This window comes from Hyla sarda, chromosome 8, assembly GCF_029499605.1.
Source record: "Hyla sarda isolate aHylSar1 chromosome 8, aHylSar1.hap1, whole genome shotgun sequence".
NCBI lineage: Eukaryota > Metazoa > Chordata > Amphibia > Anura > Hylidae > Hyla > Hyla sarda.
In genome coordinates, this window is record NC_079196.1 from 176,556,990 (window position 1) to 176,576,656 (window position 19,667).

Consider the following 19,667-nt stretch of genomic DNA (forward strand, 5'->3'; position numbering starts at 1 on the left):
TTATAGCTTTAAAACAGGATTAGATACATTCCTGGAACACAATAACATTAATGCTTATGAAGAAATATAAAATCTCATCCCTTCCCAATATCGCGCCACACCCCTACCCCTTAATTCCCTGGTTGAACTTGATGGACATATGTCTTTTTTCGACCGTACTAACTATGTAACTATGCATCCTACCCTGACTGTTTCAACAATGGAAAACTCATATATTGTAGTGAAGTAATGAAAACATTTTGTACCATTATTAACAACATCTTAATCCATCACAATGTATCCTCTGCTTTCTCAGCCCCCACCTTACATTGCTGTTATCCATTATATATCCAGACACTAAATCTTAGAGTATCTCTACATCAGAGGTATTATTCTCCCCCTCAGTATTTCAATAGCTTATTGTGCCTGTAATCCCTACTGAAGTGAACCACACAAGTAAAAAAAGTATTTACTGGGACCATAATGGACCAGTGCTTTCACGCCATCACCCCCTGCAGTGAGGCCGGCAAAATGGTGGGAAGACACTTTCATCTTCTCTAGAAGAATTCGAGCTTCTCATTACAAACTGTCACAAGTTAAAAGGACTATATAACACATATGTGTAATACACATTGCAGCCCGCTGGTTATAATGTCTTGGAATGACGGCTGTTCCTCAATTGGGTGGCAGTGGGGTTTTCATGTCTATAGATAATTGTCTTTTTGACTTAGACTTGCTATAAACTGCAACTCTGGTTTCCTCCACATAATGAAGACCATCTGTGACCTGTGAACTTATGGATTCAATCTGCTTTTTTCCCCTCAATGAAGGTTTGGATTCATTCACTACACACGACGTGCTCAGTCCGAATTAAGTGGACTTGTTGGTCCAATCAGGACAGTCCCTGCCTAATACTTCATTAGGTAGGTGGATATGATAGAGGGGTCCTCAGCTCAGAACCCCCGTTCTTGGAGTCCGAATGTCTGTCCATATAGAAATGATCAACCCCAAGAAAAATTAGCTGTCTGTCAGGGGGAAAATAAGCTGTTTGTCAGGTTAGAGGGAATTAATTAATATAAAATCTTTAAAGGGGTACTCAATTTTAGAATGTTCTGGCATATTGTTAGGATACACCAGTGATCTCTAAACTGTGACCCTCCATATGTTACAAAACTAGAACTCCCAGCATGCCCGGACAGCCATTGGCAGTTCGGGCATGCTGGGAGTTGTAGTTTTGCAACATCTGGAGGGCCACAGTTTGGAGACCACTCTGATACACCATATCATCTTGACTGGTGAAGGTTAAACCTCCGCGATATAAGATCCCTTTGGCTTATTATTGCCAGGAGCTGTCTGTGCATATATAACTTGATTGGTATTTGCTTTAAAGGGGTACTCCGCTTCCCTGCTTCCGAAGCTTCGCTCCCCAGCTTCTGGACGATGGGGAGCGGAGCTTCTGAAGCAGGGCAGCGGAGTACCCCTTTAAAGGGGAATTCCGGTGGAAAAAAAGTTTTCAAAATATACAGGTGCCAGAAAGTTAAACAGATTGTAAATTACTTACGATTCAAACCCTTCCAGTATTTATCAGCTGCTGTATACTACAGAGGAATTTGTGTAGTTCTTCCCGGTCTGACCACAGTGCTCTCTGCTGACACCTCTGTCCATGTCAGGAACTGTCTAGAGTAGAAGCAAATCCCCATAGCAAACTTCTCTTGCTCAGGACAATCCTGACACAGACACGGAGGTGGCAGCAGAGACCACTGAGGTCAGATGGGAAAGAACTACACAACTTCCTCTGTAGCATACAGCAGCTGATAAGTACTGGAAGGCTTAACATTTAAATAGACGTAATTTACAAATCTGTTTAGCTTTTTGGCATCAGTTGATTTGAATACATTTGTTTTTCACCGGAGTACCCCTTTAAATGACTGGCAGGTAATTTCACATTTCTCCTTCAGTGAAGACAGTAGGAGATTCACCCTTAGAAGGTGCTTTGTGGGGGTTCTGCAATTCCTATGATATTTGTAAATCCATCAAAGGAAATCTGTCATCGGTGTCACCTGTACTAACCTGTCAGTACAGACAGGTAGTGCAGGTGACCCTGATGACAACAATACTTACCTGGTCCCGTTCCGTGCTGTGGTTCTCCCGCAATCTTCTGCCGTATCTTCTGTTCCAGGGCTGGCTTGGAGCATGGCTTGGAGCTTTGTGACATCACCGCTGCTAATCTCTGCTGGGTCCTGCTGCTAGCAAACAACAGAGGTGACGTCACAAAGCTCCGCCCATGCTCCAAGTCGGCCCTGGAACAGAAGATACAGTGGAAGATTGCAGGAGAACCAGAGCACAGAACAGGACCAGGTAAGTATTGTTGTCATCAGTGTCACCTGCACTACCTGTCTGTACCAACTGGTTAGTGCAGGTGAAACTGATGACAAATTTCCTTTAATTTATCAAAAATGACTCCTTACCTCAGAAAAGAAGCTCATAAATTTTGGCTGCTAGATGTCTCACTTCTCTGCAATCTGATATCCACTACCTGTTAGGAAAAATCTCTCTCTAGCAACAGGGAAAACAGGAAAAATTATAGGAGGTGGAAGCTTACCATGTGTTTTGGGAAGAAGAGAGATAGAAAGAGAAAGCCTGGGCTGTGTATTTGCAAGCTGAGCTTGTTTGCCTGCTGCAGATGATCCACACTGTTCTTCAAAGGTAAACCAAGGCTTCCCTCTCATCTCTGACCACCCATAATGGTCTAGGGCAGCTGTCCCTTGTGTAAATACCAGTGTGCCTACTACAGTGCTGCAGTGTACTCTCCCCCTCCTTGTAGCTTGTCAACAGCAGCACTTCAGTGCTCATCGTAACCCTTTCCTTGCTGTTATCCTGTTGCTATTTCTTTCCTTTCTGCTCACATAAGACTTTGCAAATCCAGTGCATCAGTAACTGCTTCTCAATCCACATGCCATCTAGTGCCATTCTGTGTAAATTATCTGCCCAGCTGAGTTCTAGCCAGTTCAGTACAATGTATTTTCTTCAGCTCTATGGTATGGCATAGCAGAGAGGAGTATGTGTTTTGACTCGCCAAACATTAAAAAAAGAAAAGGAAGTCTACTACTAGAAAACAACCCAGCTCTGTTCCCACCGCATGACATGGAGAGAATAAGAAATAGCTGCACACCTTGGAGGGGGCTCAATAACAGCAGTAAGAACACTAAAAACACCTTGCCATCACTGTAAAGCAGTGTTTTCCAACAACTATGCCTTCAGCTGTTGCAAAACTACAACTTCCAGCATGCCCAGACAGCCTTTGGCTGTCTGGGCATGCTGAGAGTTGTGGTTTTGCAACAGCTGGAGGCCCCCCTTGTGGGGAAGCACTGCTATAAAATCTATCAGACCTGTACAAATTCAGCCCTGCTACATCTAAACAATTGATACTGGATCGGCAGTAAAATGATTTCCTAATAAGCCGCGAACGTTGAATTGCCTGTGCCCCTTATGTAACAAGTGGCAAAGTGTCACAAAGCGCATTCTTTATCACAGTGGGTGATATTTCCAGTGTTTTGGCGAGAAATAAATTATCAGGACCGGCGACAAATACATCAGCGATGCTGGCACTCTGTATTCCGAAGCCCTCCGGAGAGGTGTGTTAACTGTGAATGATGCAGCTTCATGTCGCAGACATCTGCTCCCAAAATGATGAATAACAAAGGGCTGCTTAGTATTCAGCATAAGGACTGACCCCCAATCCATGCATAATAACCGGGAATCTAAGATCGGAGATTCTATAGGATGGGTGACCTCTGTGCTCAGCAGGGTAGGAGCCAAGCAGACTAGTCAATTGTGCACAGGGATACGTCTATATTAACTGTGGGAGCCTCTTCTCACAATACCCCCCACATAGATATCCTATAATGGGGGACTCACCCTCCCCCAAACTGGGAAAAAAATATCTATATTGCCCAGGTTATTCCAATCCGTTTCCAAACCAGTGTGCCTCTAGCTATTGCAAAACTACAACACCCAGCATGCCCGGACAGCCAAAGGCTGTCCGGGCATGCTGGGTGTTGTAGTTTTGCAACATCAGGAGGCACACTGGTTGGGAAACACTGGTCTAAGGTAATGACCAACCACCCAGAAAGTCACATTTTCCAACCAATATCTCATCAGAGGCAAGCACTCTTAAAATGCAGTGAGGAGCTGACTGTTCTGCTCCCCGCCCCCCCCCCCCCCCCACAAACAAGGGGGCAGCAATGAAGAATAACAAGGAGGCCATTAAAATCAACAGCTGTCCATAAAATATATAGGGATGGCTTGGATTATATAATATGTGTGTGTGTGTGTGTGTGGGATCCTAGAGGTTGTCCCCAATAGGATATAGGAACAGCCATAGTGTTCACGAGACCACCCCCTTAAAGGGGTACTCCCCTGGGAAAAAAAAAATCTAAATCAACTGGTGCCAGAAAGTTAAACAGATTTGTAAATTACTTCTATTAAAAAATCTTAATCCTTCCGGTACTTATCAGCTGCTGATCCACAGGAAGTTCTTTTTGATTTTGAATTTCTTTGCTGTCTTACCACAGTGCTCTCTGCTGACTCCTCTGTCCATGTTAGGAACTGTCCGGAGTAGGAGCAAATCCCCACAGAAAACCTATCCTGCTCTGGACAGTTCCTAAAATGGACAGAGGTGTCAGTAGAGAGCACTGTGGTAAGGCAAAAAGGAAATTCAAAAATAACTTCCTGTGGATCATAACAGCAGCTGATCAGTACTGGAAGGATTACGATTTTTTAATAGAAGTAATTTACAAATCTGTTTAACTTTCTGGCACCAGTTGATTTAAAAAAAAAAATGTTTTCCAGTGGAGTACCCCTTTAAGGGTATGTTCACACATCCGCAACAAATCTGCAGCTTGTAAACATACCCTACAACCATATCATATACATCATAAATAGTCACAAGATTCTTGCAGGTCACCTATTTTATCACTGGATGCAGATTTTTTGCATGTTCCCACCTTAAAGGGATTATCCAGGAAAAAACTTTTTTATATATATCAACTGGCTCAAGAAAGTTAAACAGATTTGTAAATTACTTCTATTAAAACATTTTAATCCTTTCAGTACTTATGAGCTTCTGAAGTTAAGGTTGTTCTTTTCTGTCTAAGTCCTCTCTGATGACACCTGTCTCGGGAAACGCCCAGTTTAGAAGAGGTTTGCTATGGGGATTTGCTTCTAAACTGGGCATTTCCCGAGACACGTGTCATCAGAGAGGACTTAGACAGAAAAGAACAACCTTAACTTTAGAAGCTCATAAGTACTGAAAGGATTAAGATTTTTTAATAAAAGTAATTTACAAATCTGTTTAACTTTCTGAAGCCAGTTGATATATAAAAAAAAGTTTTTTTTCCTGGATAACCCCTTTAATCCCATCATGTAAGCCTACTGAGTTTATTGGGGCAATTGGGGGTAATGGGCATAACTCACACCAATTTGTAGGGGAACAACAGTAAACATGGTGGGTGGGGGAACGTCTGAGGGTCATGCTACCCTACTCAGCTACAACCATTTAAATGGCTCATATAAAATTAGAAAACAATGTTTGCTTTTCTAAGGACTCCTCTAAGGCTATATTCACATGGCGGAATTTCTGTCATTCCGCTCAAATTCTGTTCCATGTGCGAAATTTAGGTGGAATTTCTCTGCACTCAACACACAGATTCTGGCAAGAAGAGTCCCACTGACCTTAATGGGATTCTGCAGCAGAATTCCACAAAAATGTATAGACAAGTTCATTGTTTTTCAATATCATGCAGATTCTTTACATGTTTTTTTTCATGTGTCTAGTTTCTGTATTTGGCTCAAAAATCCCTCTGATCTGCTGCTCACTTATTCTGACATCCGCTGCTCAGGAAAAGGAGTGTCCGAGGCAAGTACTGAGCCTGCCTCACTCACCGTGCATTCACTTTCTCCCTAACTCTGCTGTGCTGTGCTGGGTCTCTTCATCCAATCATTGCAGGCTGCTCTGTATCCCCCTTCTCTCTGTTGTTATGTTGCAGCCCGTAGTACAGGAGTGAGCACAGAGGAGTGCTAGTCCCACCCTCACTTCCTGACCTTTGTCCATGCCTGTGCTTCAGCTGGAAGCCAGACAGGATTATGATCTGGACAGTTTGGGGACCCCTAGTGGTCATTTTTATTTTATTTTATTTTTTTATACACAATGATTTCTATAAAAAGGAGATAACACATTTTATGAAGCATATTAAAGAGGTTGGGCATTAAAGGCGTTGTGCAGTAAAAAGTTACTTATCCCCTATCCACAGGATATGAAATAAGTGTCAGATCGTGGGGGGGGTCCGACTGCTGGGACCCCCGCAATCTCCTTCACAGATCCCGGCTCTCTGAAAGAAGTGTGTGCTGGGGACGACATGCGATCCATTTATTTCTACGGGAGTACCGGAGATGCCTGAGTAAAGCACTTGGATCTCTTTGCCGCTCCCAGAGGACCAGCAGTCGGACCCCCCGCAAACTGACACTTATCATATATCCTGTGGATAGGGGATAAGTTACTTTTTTTCCGCACAACCCCTTTATTGTTTTGCCAAGATGTCCTCTGATTGGGGAAAGGAGATGAATTGCATTAAAGGAATCTGGCCGCTCTATATATGAAAGTCTAAACATTCGGGCACATTCTCCCAAATTGATATAACAACTAAATTTTGTTTTGGATTGACCACAAGTCCCCCTAATCTCCCCTCAACATCTGCTGATAAAGGGAAGCCACATTAGATGATCAGCCGGTACGGGGTAGGCTGACACTAAGGTATATAGCCAGTTTTACTATATTCCTCTTGGTATGTATAGATGGAATCCTATATCTAATAAATCCCTGCAGTACAGGTTCACGTTGTATGCCTCAGCCCATTTTGTAAAGTTAAAATAAAGAGTAAAAGCCCCCATGCCAATCCAGAAATCAATCTCATCTTCTCATTCCTAACATTGGAGGAATGTATGAATGCCTGCTACGTCCTTGACATACCTGCTAAATCCTTTCATCACCTGAGATACTTCTATTAAATATTTGCAGAGTTGCAACACAGAATATCAATGACAAGTGTATATAAGGTTCCTGCCACACCGAGCCCCAAGTACATGACACAATAACACCATCACTTATGTCTGTAACATGCTGGGAAAACATAAAAAAAAATAAAAATAAGGAAATACACAAGCCTGTGCCACACAATGGAAAAATAACACCAGCTGACTGAATGTTTACAGGGCCATCTAGACCCGTCCTGTTCTTCCCCCTTCAAAAATAAAAACGGACGGAAAGAAAATGGACAATAACGCATGCATACGGATGTTACCGTTTGGAGCCATTTTTGTTCAGTTAAAAAAAAAAAAAAAAGTAAAAACGGATAATAAAAAAAACAATCCAAAAAACGGATGCAAACGGATGAAATTAAAGGCTCATCCGTTTTCCAAAGACTTCAATGTTAAGTTTACTGTATCTGTTTTTTCTTCTGTTTCTTTGACGGGAGAAAAAATACTGCATGCACGGGTGCAAACGGATTGCAAAAAAATCCCATTGACATCAATGGGATTATTTTACAACCATTTGTGATCCATTTACAAGCAGCAACAACGGAACCTAAACGGGGAAAAAAAAATGGGGGCAGGTGGCCGTGTGAATGCACCCTTACACCCACAGAGCGTTACCACTAAAATAGGGAAACAACTGCAGGTGCAGAATCCCTGCAATATGGTATGGAAACAGGGACAGATGAGTATCAGGATGAACAGTACATATGAAAATTAAGGAGGCACAGTTTATATCAAAATTCTGGTACATAGTATTAAGAAAGTATCTAGGGGCACAATCTGTATCAAAATAATACAGGGGGCACAGTGTGTATTATCTGTGATGGGGGAGAGAACATTATCTGTGATGGAGGAGAGAACATTATCTGTGATGGGGGAGAGAACATTATCTATGATGGGGGAGAGAACATTATCTGTGATGGGGGAGAGAACATTATCTGTAATGGGGGAGAGAACATTATCTGTGATGGAGGAGAACATTATCTGTGATGGGGGAGAGAACATTATTATATGATGGGGGAGAGAACATTATCTGTAATGGGGGAGAGAACATTATCTGTGATGGGGGAGAGAACATTATCTGTGATGGGGGAGAGAACATTATCTGTGATGGGGGAGAGAACATTATCTGTGATGGGGAGAACATTATCTGTGATGGGGGAGAGAACATTATCTGTGATGGGGAAGAGAACATTATCTGTGATGGGGGGAGAGAACATTATCTGTGATGGGGGAGAGAACATTATCTGTGATGGGGGAGAGAACATTATCTGTGATGGGGAGAGAACATTATCTGTGATGGGGAAGAGAACATTATCTGTGATGGGGAAGAGAACATTATCTGTGATGGGGAAGAGAACATTATCTGTAATGGGGGAGAGAACATTATCTGTGATGGGGAGAGAACATTATCTGTGATGGGGGGAGAGAACATTATTATATGATGGGGGAGAGAACATTATCTGTAATGGGGGAGAGAACATTATCTGTAATGGGGGAGAGAACATTATCTGTGATGGGGGAGAGAACATTATCTGTGATGGGGGAGAGAACATTATCTGTGATGGGGGAGAGAACATTATCTGTAATGGGGGAGAGAACATTATCTGTGATGGGGAGAGAACATTATCTGTGATGGGGGGAGAGAACATTATCTGTGATGGGGGAGAGAACATCTGTGATGTGGGGCGTGACATTATCTGTAATGGGGAAGAACATTATCTGCGATGGGGGAGAGAACATTATCTGTGATGGGGAGAGAACATTATCTGTGATGTGGGGGGGGACATTATCTGTAATGGGGGGTAACATTATCTGTGATGAGGGGGAACATTATATGTGATGGGGGGAGAATATTATCTGTGACGGGGGGGAGAACATTATCTGTGATGGGGTAGAATATTATTTGTAATGGGGAGAACATTATCTGTGATGGGGGAGAACATTATGTGTGATGGGGGAGAACATTATCTGTGATGGGGAGAACATTATCTGTGATGGGGAGAACATTATCTGTGATGGGGGGAGAACATTATCTGTGATGGGAGGAGAACATTATCTGTGATGGGGAAGAGAACATTATCTGTGATGTGGGGGGAGGGAACATTATCTGTGATGGGGTAGAGAACATTATCTGTGATGGGGAAGAGAACATTATCTGTGATGGAGGAAAGAACATTATCTGTGATGGAGGAAAGAACATTATCTGTGATGGTGGGTGAGAGAACATTATCTGTGATGGTGGAGAGAACATTATCTGTGATGGTGGAGAGAACATTATCTGTGATGGTGGAGAGAACATTATCTGTGATGGTGGAGAGAACATTATCTGTGATGGTGGAGAGAACATTATCTGTGATGGGGGGAGAGAACATTATCTGTGATGGGGGAGAGAACATTATCTGTGATGGGGGAGAGAACATTATCTGTGATGGGGGAGAGAACATTATCTGTGATGGGAGGAGAACATTATCTGTGATGGGGAGAGAACATTATCTGTGGTGGGAGAACATTATCTATGATGGGAGGAGAGAACATTATCTGTGATGGGGAGAGAACATTTTCTGTGATGGGAGAACATTATCTATGATGGGGGAGAGAACATTATTTGTGATGGGGAGAGAACATTATCTGTGATGGAGAGAACATTATCTGTGATGGGGGAGAGCACATTATCTGTGATGGGAGGAGAACATTATCAGTGATGGGAGGAGAACATTATCTGTGATGGGGCAGAGAACATTATCAGTGATGGGAGGAGAGAACATTATCTGTGATGGGGGGGGAGAGAACATTATCAGTGATGGTGAGAGAACATTTTCTGTGTTGGGAGGAGAACATTATCTGTGATGGGAGGAGAACATTTTCTGTGATGGGAGGAGAACATTTTCTGTAATGGGAGGAAGACGCCTGTCCTGGCATTGAAACGCATTGTTCAGAATAAAAGACCCTTGGTTATTCTACACATTGATCCTTACTTATATACATATTAAGTATTGCTTCTATTGCTGCTATCCATTGTCTGCGCCTTGAGTTACCCCTAGTGGTTTGGAGGATTGTTTGTAATATTTTGTCCTATAAAATGAAAACAAAAATCGCTTTGGAAAAAGAAAATACTTTTCCCCCAATTTTTCCAGGCCTTTCCATCTGTATCCTGGACAAAACATTTGGGGGAGATTTAACAAAACCTGTGTAGAAGAAGAGTGGTGCAGTTGCCCATAGCAACTGATCATATTGGGGAAGATTTATCAAAACCTGTCTAGAGGAAAAGTGGTTGAGTTGCCCATAGCAACCAATCAGATCGCTTCTTTCATTTTTCACAGGCCTTTTCAAAAATGAAAGAAGCGATCTGATTGGTTGCTATGGGCAACTCAGCAACTTTCCTCTGGACAGGTTTTGATAAATCTCCCTCATTGCTCCTTTCATTTTTAAAAGGCCTCTGAAAAATGAAACAATCTGATTGGTTGCTATGGGCAACTGCACCCCTCTGTACAGGTTTTGATAAATCTCCCCCCATTAGACTGGGTACATTTTTAGCCAAATGATCCTTTGTTTACCCTGTGATAAATGGTAACACATGTACCCGGTAGCCACTTATCTTCATCTCTTTAAAAAAAATAATAATAATTTTTATTTAAATTATAAGCATGCTTTGTCACGCTGCTCAGGGATACTTAAAGGGTTGTCCCATGTACCCAACCCCCTTCTCTAAAGATAGCAACCGCAGGGATCAGCAGCTGCTATTGATGGGGGAAGTCCTGGCTAGCCATGCATTTCCACATGTAAAATTACATTCTGGTGATTTAAATTAGTTTTACGCCCTTTTCTTACGCCTTTCACCACCCTCAGAGGTTTCCTGGGGATCTAATCCTGTCTGACAAATCTGGTACTCACCCAACTTTTCCAAAAACAGACATAAATAAGTGACATTTTTACCAACAGGACAAAAGAATGTATTAGAGAATTCTGTAACCGCCACTCATGTAGTACAAATAAACTAAAGTGCTCAAATAGGAAATTTAAATAGAATCGTAACAACAACAAAAATAACAATAGACATAATGGGGGAGATTTATCAAAACCTGTCCAGAGGAAAAGTTGCAGTGTTGCCCATAGCAACCAATCAGATCACTTCTTTCATTTTTCAAAAAGGCTTTTCAAAAATGAAAGAAGCGATCTGATTGGTTACTATGGGCAACTGGGCAACTTTTGATAAATCTCCCCCAATGTATCATAATAGTTTCACTACTATATAATAATCCCATTTCATATAGATTCCATATCACAGCTTATTAAGATGGTCTCTAAACTGTGGACCTCCGGAGGTTGCAAAACTACAACTCCCAGCATGCCCGGACAGCCGTCGGCTGTCCGGGCATGCTGGGAGTTGTAGTTTTGCACAGTTTGGAGACAACTGCACTAAAGCAACTCTAACTGCATGTAGTTCTGATGGTTTGACCCCAGAAACCATCTTCCATGATTAGCTCCTTAAGTTTGTTTTAACATTTTAGGAGGCCAGGGGGGGGGGGTGCAGGGTAACTTAATCTCCTCTTGACCCCATGCTGCCGGTCTACTCTGGAACCATTTAACCTCTGCCACATGTCAGGGGAAGGCGCACAAGGGGTAAGTGTATTAGTCTGGAATACAACAGTGCCCTGTAAAGCTAATTCGACAAGTAAATGGTGCCCTTCCTATTCCATATCCTGTGGAAAGTCTTAGAGCTGCATCCAGAAGGAACCAGTTGAGTCAATGGTTGCTGCAAAGTTGTTTTAATGCAGCAAAGGGAGCTGCATTGTTGCCTATGGGATATATATATATATACACATACACACACACAGTGGTCCCTCAAGTTACAATATACAGTGGTCCCTCAAGTTACAATATTAATCGGTTCCAGGACAACCATTGTATGTTGAAACCATTGTATGGTGAGACCAGAACTCTATGGAAACCTGGTAATTGGTTCTGAAGCCACCAAAATGTCATCCAAAAATCAGATAAAGTTAGGATTAAAGAAAAATAAGTAGATAACTAATATAGATAAAGCAAATCCTTACATATAAAAGTAAGAAAGATCTGCTGGGAGCTGTAATCACTGTCTATGTAGAGGACAGGAGCTTCTTCAGGGTCCTGTACAGTACACAGTGTCCCTAAAATGTAAAATGGAGTCGCCTTTACTTGGTGTCCAAAGGAGCAGCTAACCCTGGTACAGGTAAGGAGTAGTATAGAACATGTAATACCTCCCTCTACTGTAGGGGGCGCTACTAGACAGCCAGTCAGTGCATGCACTTCAGTAATTCAGGGGTTTTATCAGTGAATGCTCATTCTGATTGGTCAGTTCTTTCAGCCATTGACACATTTTGCAGATCTGGACTGTCTGCAGCATTGTATGTGGAGTCTGGTTTCAAGTTACAATGTACCATTGTATGTTCAAACTATTGTATGTTGAGGCCATCGTAATTTGAGGGATCACTGTGTATATATATATATATATATATATATATATATATATAGAGAGAGAGAGAGAGAGCATACAAGAAGTCCAGCTCCCCTCCGTGTCACTGCGCGCCCGGACCGGTGTGGACTACACCGTAAGGTATATAGAAAAACAAAGATGGATGTTAAGCGCAGCTCCCATAAAACTTTTATTGAATATAAATTGACGGGTACATGGACAGTGTAGACAAGTGACGCGTTTCAGTCCAACAAGGGACCTTAGTCATAATATATATATATATATATATATATATATATATATATATATATATATATCTTCTGGTGCATGTAAAAAAGAAAGGTTCTTAGGCATTCATAGACCACAATAGGACCCCCTACAGAGGTGGCATCTTCATTAATACAGTCACACTACCTGTAATTTTCTATCAACCCTGCAATGACAATTAGTAGTGAAATGTCGACTTCCGAACAGCAAGGAATTTTAAACGGCACTGACCAGGATCAGAAGCATGGAGTAAAAAGCAGCAGGTTTATTCAGAATTTCCAATAATGCAGCACATTTCACCGCGCTTGCGCGGCTTCATCAGGCATGATGCCTGATGAAGCCGCGCAAGTGCGGTGAAACGCGTTGCATTATTGGAAATTCTAAATAAACCTGCTGCTTTTTACTCCATGCTTCTGATCCTGGTCAGTGCCGTTTAAAATTCCTTGCTGTTCGGAAGTCGACTTTTCACTACTATTCTTGTGACTGGGAAGGCTGCAGACCGGGCGCCACTACCTCTCCACACTTACCGTTGTTGTGTGTGAGGCCACACAACCACCGAGGGTAAGAGTTTCTAGTTATTATACTAGCCTACCCAAAAGTGGTTTTACGCTATGGAGCGCTCTTCTTTTTATTACAGATCAACATTGACAGCAATGAGAAGCAGTCCGTTAGTTAACAAACAATGAGAATTTCCCATTGACAGACAACTACGTCTGCCTATGACATGGTATGGGGCTGTAATAAGGCACCATTATGCTTGTATGGCACCTTAGGCCCCTTTCACACTACAGGTATCATCCTGCTTTTTTACTGCCGTTATTTAACAATAATGGATGAAAATAACCGGATGCAATAACTGGTAATAACAGATGACAACTGATGACCATCATCCGTTATTTTTTATGTTTTTTTCTTTAAAAAAAAACTGATGTTGTTCATCCGTTATCATCCGTTATTACCAGTTACATCCGTTTTTTTAATCAGGTTTTTATCCTTTTTTTTTCTTCTTTTTGTAAAGCTGTACTGAGCTCAGTACAAAAAACGGATGATAATTGATGTTTTTTTTGAACATCCGGATCCCATAGACTCCAATGTAAAATTTTAACGTCCGTTTTTTCACCACTTTTTTTGCCGGACCAAAAATTAGTGCATGAACCGTCTTTTGTGCCGACAAAAATAACTGACATTAGTCAAAACGGACATGCCTGATGCAAAAGGATGTTCAAAAAGTCCCATTGACATGAATGGGATTTTTTGACAGCCGTTTTCAGGACTTTTTGCCGGGAGTAATAATGGAAGGTTTTTACTGAATGATACCTGTAGTGTGAAAGGGGCCTTACATGCCTCCAGATGCATACAGAAGCTTACAGACGTATTTTCTGCTACCATCCATTAGAATCGGATTCCAAATTATTGAAGTAAAAGCTAGTTATATGGCAGCGCACAGAGTAGGGACCGCGTGTATGGTCTTAGGGCAGTGTTTCCCAACCAGGGTGCCTCCAGCTGTTGACAAAACTACACCTCCCAGCATGCCCGGACAGCCAAAGGCTGTCTGGGCATGCTGGGAGGTGTAGTTTTGCAACAGCTGGAGGCACCCTGGTTGGGAAACACTGCCTTAGGGTCTGTTCTAAAAAACTTGATGCAACCGTAATGTGCAAACCTGGCCTAAAGCTATCTATGGAGGGAAAAACTACTAACTACTCTACTGAATGATCAGGACCCAATGGGCTCATATCCAAAACCCCCTACCGATTTGTTCAAGGGGTCTCAGACTGATTCAAGACATACTGATGGGTGAATTTTGTAAGCCCCAATGGGGACAGAGGCAAACGTGAGCTGTGTACAGCGCCGTGCCATATGTGTGTTTGCCAGGTATTCCTCCTGAGGACGGTGCAGAGGCGCCGAAACTAGTAGAGGAGGCAAATGTTCTGATTTTAATCAGTGTTCACAGTAATCCAATTGATCTGGGTACTGCAGACCCATAAGATATGAGACTACTGGGTTTATCCCAGAGCTTATCATATATATCTGGAACTGTGAAGCTGGAATTTTAAATCACATATCATCATTTTACTCTACATTGAATAAAAGTTATATTTTAATTTGGGGGGGGGGGGGGGGGGGGGGTTTAGTTAAAGGGATTTAGTGCCCTGGGCTTAGGCCCTGGGTTTGTGTGAATAATTTAGTGGGATCCCTGACCTACCTAGGGGAATTTTTGGGTGATTAATGTGCTATAGATATACACACACACACATATACCGTATATGTATATATACAGTCAACAAAAGAGAGAAGCGGCACTCCAAAATAGGTAGAAAAAAGTGGTGGTTTATTCGTTTATTCACCCATCATGTGAATAGTGCTACGTTTCGGTCTTCTCAATGAGACCTTTTTCAAGTTGGACCTGGAGTCCTGAACACAGTGCTGGTTCTTTCTTGATTACTATATATATATATATATATATATATATATATATATATGTGTCATTTGTTTCTATTCTTCAAAATATCTGAATGTGTAAATGCTGGCCCTATAAATGGAGGGAAAGAGGGTAAAAATACCATTGTAGAGCAAGGATCTGAAGTGTCAGGGATATTCTGTGCTGCACATGAAGACTCTTTACTAATCCTGGGATATGCCCTGCGTAGTGCGCAGTACCCTGCAACTACCCCAAGAAAGAATACAAATCACATCGAGTTATCTAAATAATGACAGACACGACTGTGTACTGCAATCACAAATTATAATCTATGGTACAAAGAATAATAATTTATTAAATAATTATTTATTTAATAATAATAATAATATATATATATATATATATATATATATATATATATATATATATGTATAGACACACATGGCAATTTATATATAGAGATCCCCACTAAGATTAGCCATGGAGCACTGCTGCATACAGATCCTGTCCAGCCTTCAGCATTTACATTCAATACCATAGCTCCCATTCAGAGTGTCAACTCCAGTTGTAAGTACTGGCGGCTTATTTCCTTCTCTGAGCATATGGAAGAAGACTTAACCCCTTCCCTACCTTGACAGACGCCTTCGATAAGGGATGTAGCTGAGCTGATTTTGACATTTTGCATTGTTTTTTTTCTTCTTCATGCGTGTGGTTCAGTATCAAAGTTAGGGGCAATGCAGTCTTTTAGACAGCCAGCAATAACACATTGAGATATTGGGAACAGAACCCAACGACAAACTCAGCTTAGCCAAATCAGTACACACACTAAAAAAAAAATATTATATATATATATATATATATATATATATATATATATATATATGTATGTGTGTGTTTAGTAGGATTCCTTTTCAGAAATACAACTGTATAAATGTCATTTGCAATGTTAGGACTATAATGGGATTTTGTAACGCCCGTTTAGCATCCGTTTTTAAGGGTTTTGTTAACGGAACATTATAACACATCTTTAAAAAAAAAATAAAAAAATATGGATAATTCTATAGTGGGAAAGGGGCCTTAATATAGTTCAGGCTCAGAAAGAAACAAGACGTGTATATAAGTATAGCTATTGGCTATGTATGGATCTATGTATGCTATGTGAATGATACTTTATGGGATACATTGTTGCAGGTATCTGTTACTGCTGCACAGACAGACTGTATAGGAGATTGCAGAGGTAACTTACAGTTAGATCTAGTGTGATGTGCAGGCAGCTCCAGGTCTCACTCACATCTCTGCATTATAAGCTGGGACCCCAATGCACTGGTTCTCCCCCCCACAAATCTGGGGGGTTACAATCCTTTAGGCTGGTGCTGTAGTAGATCCTTGATGTCCTGTTTGCAATGCACCCACATGGGCAGCCTGTGCCCCCCTCCTGCCCCTCTTTTGTTAGTGAGCCCAGGACTGAGAGCCCTGCACAGACCCTCACTAAATGCTGACACCTCTACAGTTTACTGCAGTACCAGGGCTTCTGCTGCTGCTGCTCATAGCCCCGCCCCCCGTCCAGGAGGCCCCGCCCCCAGTGTGATGTAGTCGTCTTCATGCCCATGTGAAGCAGCAGAGGTTTTTGTTTGTTGTTGCTAGTGAGAGGAGACTATATAGTCACTGCTCTCTGCACATTACATTGCCTGGCATTCTCTATCCACTGGAGCATGCATTGACTATTACTTTAAATGACAATCCCCATTCATGATCCCTTCCTTATAAAGCTAGATCAGTGTCTACCAAACAGTGTGTCTCCAGCTGTTGCCGAAGGCTGTCAGGGCATGCTGGAAGCTGTAGTTTTGCAACAGTTGGAGGCACACTGTTTGGAAAACACTGAGACAGATGATATATGGCTTCAGATTTTTATTGATAAACAATGGTTTGTCTTAATCCATAAATATTTGGGGTTGCATTTCCTGCAGAGGTCCATAGGGGTGACAGCCTTTTGCTGTCAGGGCATGCTGAGAGTTGTATTTTTGAAACAGCTGGAGGCACACTGTTTGGAAAACACTGAGACAGATGATACATGGCTTTGGATCTTTTTGGATAAACAATGTTTTGTCTTAATCCATAAATATTTGGGGTTGCATTTCCTGCAGAGGCCCATAGGGGGAGACAGGCTTTTGCTGTCCGGGCATGCTGGAAGTTGTAGTTTTGCAACAGCTGGAGGCACACTATTTGGAAAACACTGAGACAGATGATACATGATAGGTTTTTCTTAATCCATAAATATTTGGGGTTGCATTTCCTGTAGAGGCCCATAGGGGGAGACAGCCTTTGGCTGTCAGGGCATGCTGGGAGTTGTAGTTTTACTACAGTTGGAGGCACACTGTTCGGAAAACACTGAGACAGATGATACATGTCTTTGGATCTTTTTTGATAAACAATGGTTTGTCTTAATCCGTAAATATTTGGGGTTGCATTTCCTGCAGAGGCCCATAGGGGGAGATTTTTTCAACCTTATGAACTATGGGGGAGATTTATCAAAACCTGTGCAAAGGAAAAGTTGCTAAGTTGCCCATAGCAACCAATCAGATCGCTTCTTTCATTTTGCAGAGGCCTTGTTAAAAATGAAAGAAGCGAGCTGATTGGTTGCTATGGGCAACTGGGCAACTTTTCCTCTGGACAGGTTTTGATAAATCTCCCCCTATGTTACTAAGTATGTAATTTTTCAAGTCACTTTTGTTGCAGATTTTTTTTATTCTTTTTTTTTTTGGTGGCCGTGTATAATTTATTTGTCAGTTTTATTGTATTATAACCGAATATGTTGTTATGGTGCCTCTACCCCATTGTTTTTGGTGCCTTTTTCTTGTGTATATAAATATATATACTGCCTGAGACCAGTTTTTTATATAGCAATCTGAGGAAGGGGGGGGGGGGAGTGACCCCCCAAAACGTATAATTGTATTTGTTTTTTATATTATGCTTAAATAAATGCTATTCAAAAAGAATTCCTTGGACCTCTGGATATCATCATTCACCACTGAGGCAGCAGCCGCAGGTTCAATGGATTCTTTTGGTTCTACTATACACAATATACAGTATATAGTCTGACAAAAGCTAACAAAAATCCCTTCACAGCACCATTTCTCTCATCAGAAGTGACTGTGGTGTCCAGAGGGTGTGTTGTGTGAACTATTATGTGACTTTTAGTTTTTTTGTTTGTTTCTTTTTTTAACAGCGGCTCAAAAAACCCATTGAGAAATGTCTCTATTGCACAAGATTTGTGCAACTTTTTGCTGAAGTGATTTGGACCTAAAGTGGTACCTTAGAGGACATCACCTGGTGCCAGAAAGTTATACAGATTAGTACATTATGGGGGAGATTTATCATTGCCTTCCTGACTTTTTATGTCAGGAAGGCAATGAATTTGGCGCATTTTTTTGCGCAGTTAGTTTTTGTGCAAACATTTTGCACATTTTCAAAATAGACAGCTTTGGAAAAAGTGACTGTGAAATGCAGTGCCTTATTCTTGACTATGCAGTGGACAAGATTTATTAACTGTGTCTTTATAAAAAAGTGCAAAACAATTGTGCAAATGTAAAAAAAAACACACACAAATTTATACTACCGCTGCCTTGCTTAAGAAAAATGACATCCTACAGCAAGTTCTGAGCTGATTTTTCACTGGTAAAAAATTTGTCAAAATCTTGCGTCTGATTGATAAATTTGCATAAGCCAAAAACATGGCAAAAAAAGTCTCCCCCCCCCCCATGTCCACTAAATAATCTTAATCCTTCCAGTACTTATCAGCTGCTGTATGCTCCAGAGGAAGTTGTGTAGTTCTTTTCAGTCTGACCACAGTGCTCTCTGCTGACACCTCTGTCTGTGTCTGGAACTGTCCAGAGCAGGAGCAAATCCCCATAGCAAACCTATTCTTCTCTAAACAGTTCCTGACAGAGGTGGCAGAGAGCACTGTGGTCAGACTGGAAAGAACTGTGCAACTTCCTCTGAAGCATACAGCAGCTGATAAGTACTAAAAGGCTTAAAGGAGATGTCCGGTGCAGACTTTTCCTATTCCATGCTTTCAACTGACTAGTTGCTACGTTCCTGACTACGCTACTGTGCCGTCTGCCCTGACCTCCTGCTATCCAGACCATGAGTTGCCTTATCCCACCTGTGCCTCAAATCTCTTCAGCTGCCTGTGTGGATGACTCGTATCAGGGGTAGCGACCTGGATGCCGCCTGCTGCAGCAAGTCCATCCTGCTTTGTGGTGGGCTCTGGTGAAAACCAGCGGCACCTTAGACTCCGCTCCTTGGTATGGTCTACCATCTACCACACAGGTCCAGCGGATCCACTATCATCAGTGTTCCGGTCTACTGAAACGTGAGTGTTACAGTAAGATTCGGCCATGGATCCCGCTGGGGTGCCTCTGCCAGATGTTTCGGATCCCTCCACTGTCATGGCTC

At 41.9% G+C, this 19,667-nt stretch overlaps 1 protein-coding gene across 5 annotated transcripts in view; it reads right to left on the reverse strand.

The window, feature by feature from the left end:
* GPRC5B (G protein-coupled receptor class C group 5 member B) overlaps positions 1-16,738 on the reverse strand; it is a 99,739-nt gene extending 83,001 nt beyond the window's left edge. For 4 of the 5 annotated variants that reach the window (XM_056535676.1, XM_056535679.1, XM_056535677.1 and 1 more), the window contains exon 1: positions 10,966-11,095. In XM_056535676.1, coding sequence (XP_056391651.1) covers positions 10,966-10,988 — 23 coding nt within the window. In that variant the 5' untranslated portion in view covers positions 10,989-11,095. Of the gene's footprint in view, positions 1-10,965; positions 11,096-16,458 lie in introns of those variants that run through there. The other variant, XM_056535678.1, reaches the window with a different exon arrangement.
* Positions 16,739-19,667: the final 2,929 nt, after the last annotated feature.